Source organism: Macaca thibetana, chromosome 6, assembly GCF_024542745.1.
Source record: "Macaca thibetana thibetana isolate TM-01 chromosome 6, ASM2454274v1, whole genome shotgun sequence".
Classification (NCBI taxonomy): Eukaryota; Metazoa; Chordata; class Mammalia; order Primates; family Cercopithecidae; genus Macaca; species Macaca thibetana.
In genome coordinates, this window is record NC_065583.1 from 78029652 (window position 1) to 78045809 (window position 16158).

Here is a 16158-nt window from a genome sequence, read left to right on the forward strand (position 1 = left end):
AAGAAATACAGGGGGAAAGGACACCACAGGAATATAATATGCAAAATTCAGAATGTGGAAAATTCTATAGAACAAATGATCATTACTCTTCAGCAAATAAACTGCCAGAAAAAAAGGGGAAGAGGAAGGAGTCCATAGATCTTTAAAAATCAAATGTGATGTGGAGACTTTGTTTAGATGAATCAACTGGAAAACAAAAAATTTCTGAGGTAAGTAAGTAAATTTGACATTGAATGTTTCTTTTATGTTATTACAGAATTATTGTTAAATTTGTAATACTAGGGATATTGAAGTTGTGTTGTTTTTCAAAGCCCTTGTATTTTAGATATAATTCATATTTCCAAAAAGTTTATTCTTAAATATTTGTCATCAAAACAATATGGGGTCTGGAATTTACTTCAAAACAATCCTAAGAACTGGGAGAACTATATATTAATAATTGTCGACTCTGGATCATTAATACACGAGAGTTCACTATACTAACCTAACATGTGTTTGAATGCAAAGACTGGTTACTCCGAGTGAAGTGACTAATCCTTTCGGACCACCAGTATAGTCACTGAAATTATTAAAGATTGAAGACAACTAGTCACATAAAGAAGCATAGGGCAGCCGGGTGGCTTACGCCTGTAATCCCAGCACTTTGGGAGGTCGAAGTGGATGGATCACTTTGAGGTCAGAAGTTTGAGACCAGCGTGGCCAACGTGGCAAAACCTCGTCTCTAATAAAAATACAAAAATTAGCTGGGCCTGGTGGCGCAGGCCTGTAATCCCAGCTACTTGGGAGGCTGAGGCAGGAGAATCACTTGAACCCCCGGGAGGCAGAGGTTGCAGTGAGCCAAGATCGCACCACTACACTCCAGCCCAGGTGACAGAGTAAGACCCCGTCTCAAAAAAAAAAAAAAAAAAAAAAAAAAAAAAAAAAAAAAGAAAGAAAGAAAGAAAGAAAAGAAAAGCAGCTTCATGGTGAGGAGCTTCCAAGGGTAAACTCTGGGTGGGAAACAATGATAAATTGTAAGAGACTCCTGTAGCTGTTGCTGATAACCAAGGAGAGAGTTTAGCAAAGGAAAAAGCCCGGTCTGGAAGTTAGAAGACCGCCAACACCTAGTTTTGTAATCTCGGACTCATAACTTCTGTAAGTTTTGGAGCATAAAAGCACAGGAACTGAAATAATAAATAATGACAATAATTTTGTTGTGGGTGCCTGCTCTGCACTTCACAACATCCTAAGAGCTTTGGATGTATTATCCTATGTAAACCTCACAATCCAAGAAGGTGTTGTGGGCGCTTGATACATACTTTTTAAAGGACTATGAATGAGTTACGCGTCAGTACATGATACCAGTTTTCACACAGGGTGATTGATTAAGGTGTTACAGAGGCCAAATATCTCTTTTAAGACTGACTTGGTATAGTCAATATTCCAAGATTATTTAACAGAAAAGAATGCTTTGAGCACTCAATTGCACCGGACTGTATTGGAGAGAGGGCTGGGAGCTGGGTGCCAGACGCTGGGAAATTTATAATTGCTTCCTCAGGCCTACGGTTTTCCGATCTCCTGCACCACGTTCTATCTATACATCACAGTCTCAGGAAAAGAATTTTCAGACCTTCACTCAGCGTCAATCCTTTAGACCTCAATCTCTCCCGCGCGGGCTCCCAAACACCTCCCCCCGCAATCTCCGCCCCTTCTCCGGTTGCGCACAACCTGTGGGCTTCAAACTACAACTCCCATAAAGCCACGGGAAGACCCCGGATCGCCACAGGAAGTCGAGAAGGCTGCATCCGGCGCCAGGAAAAGCGAGTGGGATATCCCAATCCTTCGACTGCGATATCCCAATCCTTCGACTGCATCCTGGTCGCCTCTACTGTGGTCACCTTTGGGTTAGTAGAAGCAGCGGCGAGTTAGTCGTCTCAGTGTCCCCTCTGGGGACAGTGACCAGTTCCCTGGGCTCTTTGGTTCCCGCGCTGCTCTGAGTGGCCCTGCTGGGTAGTGTGGCGCAGCCTCGTAGTGGGTTGGTGGGCGCAGGCGCAGGAACCACAGACGCATTTGCAGGGACTCTCGGGACAGGGCGGAGGCGCAGGTGGTCCTGAGGTTAGTAGAGTTTCCTGCCCTAGCTGAGATGGGGAAAAGGAAGCGCTACTTAGGGAGTGATTTCACCTCGAAAGAAGGAACCTAACAGTAGTGGCAAGAAAGTAAAATATCTCAAGGCGTGTTACCATTTTCCGAGACCGTGCACAGGTGGCGCTTAATTGGTCTTGAGTGCCCAGGGAGTGGATGAAATTCGTTAATTGATGGTCAGTGACTTCAGTGACAGAGCAATATGTGAGGTCCTGTCCTGTCCGTCTCGGTCTATGAGAGCATGCGCAAGTCATGGGCCCCGGGTTACACGTCAGTAAAAGTGGATGTTGGTTTGTTAAAAATTTATGTCCCTTTAAATCTAATATTCTTTTAAATGATTTCTCGGAATAGTCCTTGAGCTTCTTGGAAAACAAGGGCAGCACTTTATTCTGCCTTCAAATCCTTACCTTCTATAACCTGCCAATGAGAATTGAAAAAGTAAATCAAACAGTAGAATTGGGTGTTAGAGTTTATGTGCTTCTCTGGAATGAATAATGGTACTGTCTCTAGATGGCTTTTCTGCTGAGAAAGCAAGAGGGAAAAGTGTACACTTTCCACTTTCTATCTCCACAGAATAGCATATGCATAAGCATTGCCCTGGAGGTAGTGAATGACGCTGTACTTTTGAAGGACAATTTTGCAGTCACCTAGCGCAGCCTGTGAGAATGTGAGGGAGTGACCGTGACCCTGGAACATGAGACAGTGAAATATTATTCAAACTAAACCTAGCTGAAAAAACTATAATATGGATTTTTGGAAAATAAATTTAAGAGAAAGACAATTTGAAGGGAGATCAGTACAGGAGCTGTACAGCAGTGCTTCAAAATAAAGTCCTGAAAAGTTAAAGCTTTTGTTATGCATAATATTTTAAAAGTATTTAGAAATTTCAATATGAAAAGAATAGCAAAGTAAATTCTAGAGTAAGTCAATTATTCTCTCATGTAGATATTACTTCTGGTAATTTCTAAACAGATTTCCACTATTAGGTTTTATCCAAGTGTTTCCATGACTCTGAGCTGTTTTAACCTATTTATAAGTAGCAGAAAGACTCAAATAGGAAAGGTGAACAGCTCCAAAATAAGAAAATTAATCTTTACTCCTTGTTTTCCCTAAATTTTGTTCATACTATTCCAGCTATGCAATTCATCAGCCAGATTGCCCTTTCAGAACCCAGGAGACAGCAGCTATCAAAAACTATGGGCTATAACATTTCTGTCTTTTCAGCTTAAAAATCTTATTGCTTAGAATAATAGAAATGTAGTTAAAATCCCAAATCTTTTCTTAATAGCATTTCATAGAAAGAAAAATTATACCTTAAAAAAATACTTTGAGAAATTCACAAGACAGTTGAATCATTAACCATTTTCACCATCCCCCCCCCACCAAAAAAGAAAAAAAAAAAAGCTCAGTTTGTGCTCTACTATCTGCAGTCCATGATTAGGCAATGTTTAAGATGTGTGGGGCAGTTATTTGGGGGGGTTTTCCACCACTGAAAAGAGGGACAAAGTAGATAAAGTTAATGAGTTTTAAAAGCTGCTCTGATTCAAGGACAACAAAGTGATCAACAGAACTGTCCAATAATAAAACCAAAAATATATGGTCATCTGATTTGTGACAATATTTGTCTCAGTACAGTACAACAAAGATGGAAATGTCAAGAATAATGCCGAGTCATATGGATTATGCATTGGGTAACAAAGTGTCTTGACCCCTACTTCACGCCATGAACAAAAATAGATCCTAGATGGATTACAGAATTAATTGTGCAAGGTCAAACAATAAACTGTTTTCATGTGAAACTTAGAAAATCTCTGCCTTTACTTCCATCTATTTTAATGTTCTCCCTGTCATGTCCCCACCTCATCATGAAGTCCCCTCTGGTGTACCCTAAATACCTCATCCTTATGTAATATGTTACCTGGTTCCCCCTCCCAAGGATATGGCCCCCTAGTCTGTGCTGTCAAAGCTCTTTATACATTATTTTGTGTAACTCCTATGAGCATATAAATTTCATTGTATTTGTAATTCTAAACTGATAACATTTTGAAATTGAAATGTATGCTGTTTAATGATTGCCTTTTGAAGAGTATATTGCCTTGGAAACCATTGCTGCTATTCTAACAATATCATTCATTGACAAAAAAGCAGTTGCAAATAAGCTTTTTCCCCCTATTTTCCTTCTTTTAAGGAAGAAATGTCTTCTGTAAAAAGAAGTCCAAAGCAAGAAATAGTTACCCAGTTTCACTGTTCAGCTGCTGAAGGAGATATTGCCAAGTTAACAGGAATACTCAGTCATTCTCCATCTCTTCTCAATGAAACTTCTGAAAATGGCTGGACTGCTTTAATGTATGCAGCAAGGAATGGGCACCCAGAGATTGTCCAATTTCTGCTTGAGAAAGGGTAAACATTTTAGGCTGTACCACCTGAAAGGGTTTGTGGTTTAATTTCTTTGTTACATATTTACTTTTAAATTTTGCTTGTTTCCATATTTATATTGTTGAACTACTAAATAACTCATTGGCTAATTTATGTAAACATGTAGCACAATTTTTCTAACTTAAAACTTTGTAACCTTTTTCATTGAGAAATTATTACTTTATAGCAAAGCAAATTTATGAGGAGTCTAATAATAAACTTTTCTCCCAAATAGAAAATGCAAATCTCACTATGACTACCAAGGACTTCTTGTAGAATTTTGGTATCTCTTTATAGTACATAAAACTTAATGCTGTTTTATTTTGTGAGTAATTATCCAAAAAGTGTAAGTATCCACTGTCTCTTTTTGTCATTTATGATTATTGTTCTAACCCTCCCAATAGTAAACTATGTAACACAAGAAAAAAAATCTATGTAATCATTAAAAAGAAGGACTTGAATGTGCATCTGGAAATATTTTACTGAAACAAATACAGGAGAAAGTGTTTACTTCCTATTTTACTTTTTCTCCCCATTTTTTCTTCCATCTGTAGGTGTGACAGATCAATTGTCAATAAATCAAGGCAGACTGCACTGGATATTGCTGTATTTTGGGGTTATAAGCATATAGCTAATTTACTAGCTACTGCTAAAGGTGGGAAGAAGCCTTGGTTCCTAACGAATGAAGTGGAAGAATGTGAAAATTATTTTAGCAAAACACTACTGGACCGGAAAAGTGAAAAGAGAAATAATGCTGACTGGCTACTAGCTAAAGAAAGCCATCCAGCCACAGTTTTTATTCTTTTCTCAGATTTAAATCCCTTGGTTACTCTAGGTGGCAATAAAGAAAGTTTCCAACAACCAGAAGTTAGGCTTTGTCAGCTGAACTACAAAGATATAAAGGATTATTTGGCCCAGCCTGAGAAGATCACCTTGATTTTTCTTGGAGTGGAACTTGAAATGAAAGACAAGCTACTTAATTATGCTGGTGAAGTCCCGAGAGAGGAGGAAGATGGATTGGTTGCCTGGTTTGCTCTAGGTATAGATCCTATTGCTGCTGAAGAATTCAAGCAAAGACATGAAAATTGTTACTTTCTTCATCCTCCTATGCCAGCCCTTCTGCAATTGAAAGAAAAAGAAGCTGGTAAGAAATGAATGCTGCTTTTTGTTGGTAAAATCTGGTTTTTAGAATTGAGTTGGAATTGTATGTATTTGCACTTTCCAGGGCCACTTTTGTTCCAATGAGCAGTGAAATTAGACTGCCTTCATCAGAAACCTCCTAAAGTTCTCACTGTAGGGGACTACTCTCCTGGGCAGTTAGTAGTTCTAATCAGCCCAGACTGATTTCCTGAGAATTAACACTGGTGCAGGATGATCTCATTTGATTCCTCAGTGAATAATGCTTGAGTTCCTGCTACACACAGAACATGATGGCAAAGACCTTGACTGTTTTGATTTGTTTTGTATTCTGTTGCTGGGGCTTTTTATGGCATGGTAAGAAATTAGAGTTTGATTCTAAAGTCCATTTAAATGTAACCTAACCTGTATTTTTTTTTTTTTTAAACAAAACACTGCACTGCACACTGACTGCATCATAGAGCATAAATTGCACACATGTAAGTAAGTGTGAAAGTTGGGAGTCTTGTTAAGAAGTAATTGAGTATTACAATTGCCCAAGTAAGAGATTGCAATGGCTTGAGTTAGAATGGAGGCAGTGGAGATGGAGACAAAGGGAGAATTTGAGATATTCTCAAGGTAGAATGGATAGGGCTTGATCTGTAGGTTGAGACCCTTGTAAGTGAGAGATGGTGGTAATATGGCATGAATTAAGGTACTGATAGTAGAAATGGAGGAAAGAGGGTATATGCAAGATAAATTTTGGAGATAAAATCAATGGTCTTTGCTATTAAATTGGATATGGGATATATAATAATGAAGGAAAAGATTAAGAATGACTGCTAGGCTAGAGACTTTAATAATTTGGTATATAGTGATACCATTAATAATATGATGGGTAGAGCAAGGAAAGCAGGATAGACTTGGAGTAAATAAATCAAGAGTTTACTTTTGGGCATACTAAGTTTTAGAAATGGACATTAGAATCAGATGTCTGAACTGGAAATACCCATATGGCAGTCATCAACACAAAGATACTTAAATCCCAAAAAACTACTGAGATTACTTGGAGAGTTGAGAGTAAGCAAGAAAAACTCTCAGAGTAAGACCTGAATCCCCCTACATTTAAAGGTAAGCTGCAAGCAGGAGAGCCATCAAAGGAGTTGGAAACAGTGTGGCCATGAGGTAGGAAGAGACCAAGAGGCCTCAGGGAAACCAAGACAGCAGCGTATTTCCAGGAGGGAGTGGTCAAATGTATTGAATGCTGTTATGAACTTGAGTAAGATGAAGGCAAAGTTTTGTGGGGCTTTTTTTTTTTTTTTTTTTTTAAAGAATCTTTGTCTTTGGTAATATAAAGCTATTGATGAACTTGACAAGAGAAATGTCAGTGGAGTGAAAGGAACAGAAGCCAGATTATGGTAGATTGATAAGTTAATGGGAAGTTAGGAAGAGGTCACTTGTCAGTGACCACATTCCCTTAGGTGATAGAGGTCCTGCCAGAGACTGCTTAAATATCTGTGTCTCAAAGTGTGATGTGGTATGTTTTATTCTCCACACCTGTGTAGAAATCATCAAGCTTTTTAAAGAAAATTTACTTTCTTTAGACATGTATATATCACTTTAAGATAAAAAAGATATGATAAATGAGCTAGTTGCTTGCTTTTTTCCCTTGTAGGAAAACTGAGGCCTTTTAACTCACTTGCTCTATAACTTTATACAGACTTTTCTGTGACTCAGTTTACTCCTACAGAAAATAATAATAGTACCTATCTTCATTAGGGTTGCTCTAAACATAGGATAATCTATAAATATTCCTTGCATGATGCTTGGAACATTGTAAGTACTCAATAAATGTTAGCTTTTCTTTTTGTGATGATTCTGAAATAATGTAAATACCCTAGCATGTTACATATTATAAGGTTAGGTAGCAGGCAAAAATGTAATGTTGTCTGTTCATTACAACTGTTTTATGTTTATTTTTCCCAGTTTAAATGATGTTAGAATTTTAATTATTATTTTCTTCATTTCAAAAATCTGTAGACCAAATAATGTATTTTAGGGAGGTGACTTTGTCAAGCATTTAAAATACAGCACTTCTAGTCTTATTGCCTCAACTGTAATATTTCTGGCCAGGTCATATTAATTCTTTTTTGAACTACCAGAGTAAAACCTATAGCTAAAGTGTGTATATTTTAAGATTTATCCTATTAGGCATTTTTTGGTAAACAAAGTTAACCATGAACATAGTAAATGCAGTGTGTTTTATACTGTGTACATGCAGTCTCCCGTTGAAAATAGGTTCTGTTCCACACAGCGTCGACCATCAATGGCGTAGTCACCAAGAGAGTGGTGATAGCCTCTTACGGTTTCCTAGTAATATTTCCTTTAGAGTACAAATCTCAAGAACTGCTTTTGTGGTATATTTTTATTAAAATCACTATTGTAAAATCACTGTTTGTAAACTTACTCTACACTAGAATCATGAATACCCCAACTTTTAAAATCACCTACACTAAAAGCCTGATCTAATGTATGATGTAAGATAGATGTTAGTACTTCTATCTTATATGAGAGTTATATTTTATTCAAACTAAACTTGAATCTAATTTTTGTCATCCAGAAAATTAAATCTTTTACTTTAAAAGAAAAATACACGTTATAAAAATAGAAACACTAAAATACCTGATCACATAGCTATTCTTATTGTAACTTGAGAATATTTTACTTATATATTGATTTTATCACGTAATTAAATTTTTGTGCTTTTTTTTTTTTTTTTTTTTTTTTTTTTTGAAGGGGTTGTAGCTCAAGCAAGATCTGTTCTTGCCTGGCACAGTCGATACAAGTTTTGCCCAACCTGTGGAAATGGAACTAAAATTGAAGAAGGTGGATATAAGAGAGTATGTTTAAAAGAAGACTGTCCTAGTCTCAATGGCGTTCATAATACATCATACCCAAGAGTTGGTAAGCCCTTTATTTTATATCTCCGCCACCTGGATCTTGGGGAATAGGATATTCTGGAAAGAGAAAATTTGTGAGGAGCTAAAAAGTTTCCCTTTTTATGGAAAACATGTCTAACCATTAAGAATGTAAGTGTTAAAGTGTAACATACTTTCATGATTTTTAAGTAAAAAAACATGGTACATTCAATAGCCATTTCTTAACTTTGGGTTACTCACTATGAACCTGATATGTTCAACCAGTGTGGCTCCACTTAACGGAGAAAAAGCCCCAACAATTTCTTGCCTGTTTGAGGCATTACCATAGCAGTACAGCCTGGCCCTAGCTTTTCACTACTGTTAATGTCTGCCTGTATTCTCTCTTCTAATTGCTGCTTTGAGTCTGCCGTAGGTTTGGAAATCTGATAACCCAGACCTTTAAAACTGTGTGAAAAAACGATAGGTAGGCTCAGCAACACCTGAGGAGGCCTCTGGGGAGAAAAATAACATGGCTTAGTGACATCTGTTTTTGTTGCTCAAGACCTTTTTACATTTAATTCCTAGTTCTTAGTCATGATATAGTGAGAAGAATTTGCTGAATTAGTAACTTCTAGAGAGATGAACTGCTGTTTAAATTTTATTTAACAACTTAAATCTAATCATAGAACCATATTAGCTTTTAAAAACATTTTGTTAAGGGTTAGGATGGGAGAGGGAAATTATTTATAGTGGTAAAATTTGAATTTTCCTTATTTGCATGTATTACCTACTCAAAGTTTTTCTCATTAAAATAACAATACACCTAACATCCATAAGTACAGAATAAATGTTGCTGTTAAGATTGGGGGAAGAAGGACAAAAATGGTCTTCTGCTAGCTTATTGACACTATTCTGTACAATTTCGCTGAGATATTCTGTTGTCAGCTACATTAGGGCAGAAAGAAGCAATCTCTTACAACCAGACGAGGGTTCTATCCCTATAGGAGATACACCTTTATTTTATCCTATCAGACAGTGTTTGCACATGAATCTAAATTCATTTTTCCTGCCATTCATATATATGTTTTTTTTTTTAACAGATCCAGTAGTAATCATGCAAGTTATTCATCCAGATGGGACCAGATGTCTTTTAGGCAGGCAGAAAAGATTTCCCCCAGGCATGTTTACTTGCCTTGCTGGATTTATTGAGCCTGGTAAGCCTTTTCTTAATAATTTCTATTTAACTTATGATTTCAAAATACAAAGTTTAGATAACATTTAATAATCTCTGATAAATTATGTTATAAAACTGGGTTAAAGTGTTTTAAACATGATACAATTTCAATAATAGTTTAAACATGTAATTCTCATGTTTTATATGAGAATTACATAAATTGCTTTTCCTAGTAATTGGATCTGCTTTGTTAAAAATTCAGTATTTGCTCTTTGGTATGTTGCTCTTGACCCAGGTATCTAGGTTCCACCTCATTTCCTTCTGTACTAGACTCAACTGTCACCTTTTCGAAGAGGCCTTACTTAATTGCCCCAGATACATTAGTTAGCCCCCATACCCTGCATTCACAATCCCTATCATCCTGCCTGATTTTTCCCTAGGGCACTCATCATCACCTAATATACTACGTATGTACTTATTAATTTATTATCTGCTGTCTCAAGAATATAAGTTTCATTAGCACAGGGACTTTATTTTATCCACTGCTATGTATGAAACCCTCATAGCACATGCCTATAGCACATGTAGTAGGTCAGTAAATGTTTGTGGAGTGAATATGTCTAAGTAATAAATGTTTTATCTCAATTTCAGTTTCCAATATTTGCATTACTAGATAATAGTAAACATACAGTATCAGGCTGTGTTCTGGAGAAGGATCATATCATATATATAAAACAGTATCAGGCTGTGTTATATACATATATATTGTATGATCTTCATACAACCATATAAAATACACTATTACAGTGATTTTGCAGATAGGGGCACTAAGGCATAGGGATGAAATAATTTGCTCAAGTTCAAACAGCGAATAAGTGATAGGGAAGGGATTTAAACCTGGGCATGTTGGCTTCTGAGTTCTTGCTGCAAATCCCTATAATGTCTTTAGTAGTTCTATGTCATTGTCATTGTCTTAACTGCTGGGTAGTAATCCATTCATGAATATTCCATTATTTATCCCTTCTGCTGATTGGACATTTAAAGTTCTTATTACAAACAACACTGCAATTAATATTTTTATACTTGTGCACACTTGCAAGAGTTATCTAGATTGTATACACAGAGTAGCACCACCAGCTTATGTGATATGAGCATCTTACCCTTTTCTGTATATTGCCAAGTTGTCTCTAAAGTGCTTCTGCCAATTTATACTTCCTCCAGCAGAACATGAAATGTTCCATTATTCCACATCTTCACCAAGTTACGATTTTTCAGACTTTTAAATTTGTCATTCTGAGGGGTGAATGAAATTGTATCGCGTTTTCGTTTTCATTTTCTTGCCGATGGAACATCTTTTTTCAAATGTGTATTAGGCATTCAGTTTTCATTTCTCTGAATTTTAGATGTTTGTCTTTTACCTAATTTTGTTTTCATTGTTTATCCTTTTTTATTCATTTTAAGAATTCTTAAATATGTAGCATATGCGAATCTTTTGTTATAGTTTTGCAAATATCTTATGCTAGTCTATAATTATATTTTTACTATATGTGTTCTCTTGATTATTATAAGTTGTTAATTTTCGTGTAGGAAATTTATCAATCTATTTGAAATAGAAAGCTATATTTAAAATATATTTTGCTAAATACAGCAATATTTAGCAAAATGTTTCTAAACTTCCAGATTTAGTTAAAAATGATTTTACTTAGAAATGATTTCGCCTATTCTAATTCTTAAATCCAACAAATTAGAAATATAAAGTACATTTATAGGCATCAGTTTATTTTATCATGGCAGAGTCAGCAGTTATCTAGAGGAAATCAATTGCTTAGAAAAAGTATTAAATTTCATCTTATGTAGTTTTTAATCTTTTCATGACCTGAAAAGAGTTACCTGCAATAATTGTTTGACAACATAATAAAACGAGTTTGAAAATTTTAGTGTGAAAGAGCTATTTGTAAAAATCATGTAATTTATATCTATTTAGTGGACAATATATAAATGAGATCAGATATAAAGTGTTTGCATAGTGTTTAACCAATATTAGGTGTTGGATATTTTTAGATGATATCATTATTTTTAAAATGTAACTGACAAATTTGGACCTTTAAAAAAATGAAAAGTTTATTGTTGGCATTTTCATATTCTTTATGTGGTCATGTACTTTAAAAATTTATGTTTTCTTCAATTACAGTCTAGTTTTAGGCTTCTGCTTTCTGATTATTTGAATTGGGTTTCTGTCCAAAGTGATTTCCAGATGTTTGAACGATTCAGGACACAAAATGTCCAGCGCATGTTCATCAGCAACTTGTTCTTTTGCTCCATTTCATTAGGAGAGACAATAGAAGATGCTGTTAGAAGAGAAGTAGAAGAGGAAAGTGGAGTCAAAGTTGGCCATGTTCAGTATGTCTCTTGTCAACCATGGCCAATGCCTTCCTCCTTAATGATTGGTTGCTTAGCTGTGGCAGTGTCTACAGAAATTAAAGTTGACAAGAATGAAATAGAGGATGCCCGCTGGTTCACTAGAGAACAGGTAAAGTTCAATTTAATTTCCTTCTTCTATTGATTGTTCCCTGACTGTATTGGTTTGGGCACAGAACAAGGATGCATATTTTCAGCAAGTTGAATGATGGCTTTGGCCCTCTCATTATGCATGGATTACATGGTAATTAGTAATTCCATACAAGAGGAGTATGTTTCACTAATGCGATCTATATGTGAGATTTTTCTAGTAGAGATGATTCTGTACCATTTCGAATTTTAGATTCCATTCCTACACATTAATAGTTCCTATCAGTGGGCTTAAACATTAATTCATAGATGAGAAACAGGAATATTCTCAAACCTTTTATATTTTAGTTTATAACATTAAAACAAGTGGCTCTCAAAAAACATCAGTAAGTGCTTAAAATTTTCAGAAAGTTTTTATTCATCTTAAAATGTACTTAAGGCCAAGAATGACATAACTGTATAATAAACATACACTTAAAATAACTTTTTAAAATGCCATTCCTAAATAATATATTGAAAGATGGATTACTCATCTGACCTGAAATTCTTTCTGACTTTGCCTGCATAAAATTAATTTTATTCTATGCTTAATCCAAAAAGATGGAATTTAGATTATTGCTTATGAATTTTATAAAAAAGAATCTGTTTCAAAAGTTGGCTTCACTTAGAAATTAAGTGTGGAGCATACATTTTGCTTTTTCATGATGTCATTTTTCATAAGGGAATGTGTCTTTCTGGAACATTTTAAAAATTGAATCACTAACTCAGTGAAGGAGTTAAAAATGCTGTACTAAATTTTGCATGTTGAGGCTGGGCGTGGTGGCTTATACCTGTAATCTTAGCACTTTGGGAGGCCAAGGCAGGAAGCTTGATTGAACCCAGGAGTTTGAGACTAGCCTGGGCAACATAGGGAGACCCTGTCTGTACAGATAATTTTTAAAAAATTAGCCAGGTGTGGTGGTGTGCATCTATGGTACCAGCTACTTGGGAGGCTGAGGCAGGAGGATCGCCTGAGCCCAGGAGGTGAAAGCTGCAGTGAGCCATGATTGTACCACTGCAACTCCAGTCTGGGTGGCAGAGTGCAAGACCTTGTTCCAAAAAAAAAAACAAAAAACTTTGCCTGTAAATATGGATGTTGTCACTTTCTACTGTTATTCCCCGTAAAACTCATCACATTTTAATTGAATTATGTAAGTATGGGAATAGTATTTAAATATGACAGCTTTGAAATCCTAATGCATTCTGTTATGGTGTATTTTAGGTCCTGGATGTTCTGACCAAAGGGAAGCAGCAGGCATTCTTTGTGCCACCAAGCCGAGCTATTGCACATCAATTAATCAAACACTGGATTAGAATAAATCCCAATCTCTAAATCTAAGAACTAAGCTTTGGGTATTATTTAATAATTTCTAATAACACTCATTCCTTAAGTGATATTAGAGATTATTCAGTACTCTTGAGTGTCACAACACAGAATATCATGTTGGGTTTGGAAATATTTTCAAAATGTTCTTCTGTCTTAATCACAAATTCATATTTTTACAAATTACAATATTGCCTCAGATTATGTTAAATCTGGGTCAGCCTTCTCTGAACTTTTTCTTTCTTCATTGTTCTTCACAGTTTTATCTCAGAAAACCATTTTTCTAATAAGAGACATCGTGTTGGAAAGAAGTATGTTCTAGAAATGTGTGTAAATTTCAGTGCCTCTTATAAGCATTAAATTGATGACGAAAGTTCTTGAGCTGAGAAATGAAACAAAAAATTTTAATGAATTTTTAGCTTGTATTAGCTTGTATTGATTTTTTAGTCCTTTTGTTATCTTTAAGTTGTCAGTATCTGGTTTTTGCTGATCTCCCCATTGTAGTTCCACTTGCTCTTTCCTGGGTGTTCCATTGTTCTAGCAGTGGAGGTGTTATAGTGTAGCCACTTGTCTAATTTGACCAGTGTTAAGAATTTTCTTATTTTAATAATTAACTCTAATAGAGATTTAATAATTAACTCTAATAGAGATTTCAGTACCACACCCTCCTGGAAGGAGAAAAGCATACTATTATATCTAGGACCTCTCTTTTAAACCTAAAATTAATTGACACATCTACTTATATGTCACTTATACCTAAAGCTGTTATTAAGACAAATCAGGATTCTCTGGTTTTGCACTGAAATTAAACTTGAAAGGAATTCTCCTGAAAGGTCGGATATTAAATAAGTCCCAGGCAGATTTACGTATTTAATTGAAAACATTGGCTTTATTTCATTTCGTGATGAGTGATGTATCTGCATTAGCAAAAAATCGTATAATCATTACCAATAATATTTATTATGCTCAAATATATCTTGGCTTTGACCTTATTTCAACATATTCTAAGAAGCCTTGATAAAATAAGTATATTTTAGAGCTGAATCTGTAAGATTCTAGAGAAAGCAAAACATAGTAGTTCACAATTTTGCAACATAGAAAGTCACATTTTATAAGGCTATTTTGAAATTGATTTAATAGCTATTATAGTTTATGAATATCAAAATTTGTATAATTTGGATCTTTACTAATGAATGCTAGAGCTGGAAGAGACCTTAAGGATAATATATGAAATTGACTTTCCTTATTTTATAGATAAGGAAAAAGAAATTGTGAAAGGTGAATTTACTTAATTAGTGAAAGTTACATAACTAATTAATTACAGCAGTCTGTACTATATAATGCAGAGGACGATTCTCCCTGTAATAGGAACTAGAAGCTATTACTAAAAATATAATAGACAGAATTAAAAGAAGGAATGATAAGAATAAATTTAACTTACAAAATATTGTTAATTAAAATTTTAGATACTTAATGTTTATTTAACTTAAATAATAGATAACTGTCAGATAAAACTTCATTTTACTAATGAGCTGTGATTTTCTTAGGAATTGATGAAGGCTTATTGGTATCAAGAATTTAAACCAAATTAAAACTGACACAGGACATTTAGATACATAATAAAATTTGAGCTACATAAGTATATGGAAAATAATGTACCTTGATTATTATGAAACAGAGCGTCTTGAAATTCAGTTTTACTCCAAATGTACTTTTAATACTTACAGATTCTAAGATTACATTGTAAAATTCCAGGTTGTCATAATGTTAAGATAGGAAAGTAGAATATAAAGTATCAACAAGTGTGGTTATACGTTTTGTTTTAGATATTTAATCCTTACTTGGGGAAAAATCAACATCAAAGTAAATTATTGTTTTAATAACAACTTTAAATTGCCAACCTCTGAGAGGTGAAAAGCTATGTAAATAGAAGGAATGGCCAATTCAAAAGAATAGTAGACGTGGTAGTGCCATGAATGTATTCTACTGGAAATGAATGTCATAATAAATTTTTAAAATTGATTTTGTTTTGTGTGTGTGTGTTTAACATGTTTTGACAAGTCTCTTGAAAAATGAGTAAAGCCTAATTTCAGTTCTTAACCTGTTTCGAATTGATGACGTGTACAAAAAATGCAGAAGCCTTTTTAAAGTGTCTGTGTTTGGGAGACTTAAAACTTTCATTTGAATCTTAAAATATAGTTTGGGGTCAAATACAAACAGACTTACATATACATACATACATATATAAAGTCAATAGTTTTTGCTCTTCAGGTTTAAAGCAATATATCTGGTATTATTTTTATTACTTGTCTAATATTGCTAATTGTTGGATTTTGACATTTTCACATGTTGATGGAACATGAAGAGTTAGAAGCCCACATCTTTCATTCAGTTGGAAAAATGAGAAATTCTTTTAAAGACCCGGTTAGGGATTTGGCTGAAGACAGAAAATAATAGAATAACAAAGGGAGAGACCATGAGATGGAAGGAGGAAGAATAAGTTTGTTAATAAACGAAATAAACTAAATTAAATCCCACATAAC

General features: G+C 34.8%; 1 protein-coding gene across 4 annotated transcripts; it reads left to right on the forward strand.

Annotated features, from left to right (window-relative positions):
* The first annotated feature begins 1675 nt into the window (after window positions 1-1675).
* NUDT12 (nudix hydrolase 12) lies at window positions 1676-15634 on the forward strand. 4 transcript variants are annotated; one of them, XM_050793143.1, is made up of 7 exons: window positions 1676-1883; window positions 4314-4521; window positions 5091-5680; window positions 8449-8616; window positions 9671-9784; window positions 12075-12274; window positions 13514-15634. In XM_050793143.1, exons 2-7 carry the CDS (start codon window positions 4316-4318, stop codon window positions 13622-13624), a joined length of 1389 nt encoding a protein of 462 aa, XP_050649100.1. In that variant the 5' UTR covers window positions 1676-1883; window positions 4314-4315; the 3' UTR covers window positions 13625-15634. The 4 variants fall into 4 exon arrangements, with proteins under 4 accessions (XP_050649100.1, XP_050649099.1, XP_050649101.1 ...); XM_050793142.1 differs by having other exon boundaries at window positions 1677-1883; window positions 4310-4521; XM_050793144.1 differs by lacking the exon at window positions 1676-1883 and adding an exon at window positions 1911-2094 and having other exon boundaries at window positions 4310-4521.
* Window positions 15635-16158: the final 524 nt, after the last annotated feature.

What these genes read in the sequence shown, in the direction of transcription:
- NUDT12 (XM_050793143.1), top strand. Translation starts at nt 4,316, where the DNA reads ATGTCTTCTGTAAAAAGAAGTCCAAAGCAAGAAATAGTTACCCAGTTT. An exon ending in CAATTTCTGCTTGAGAAAGG is followed by an intron (nt 4,522 to 5,090) that starts GTAAACATTTTA and finishes TTCCATCTGTAG; the next exon opens with GTGTGACAGATCAATTGTCA. An exon ending in TACATCATACCCAAGAGTTG is followed by an intron (nt 8,617 to 9,670) that starts GTAAGCCCTTTA and finishes TTTTTTTAACAG; the next exon opens with ATCCAGTAGTAATCATGCAA.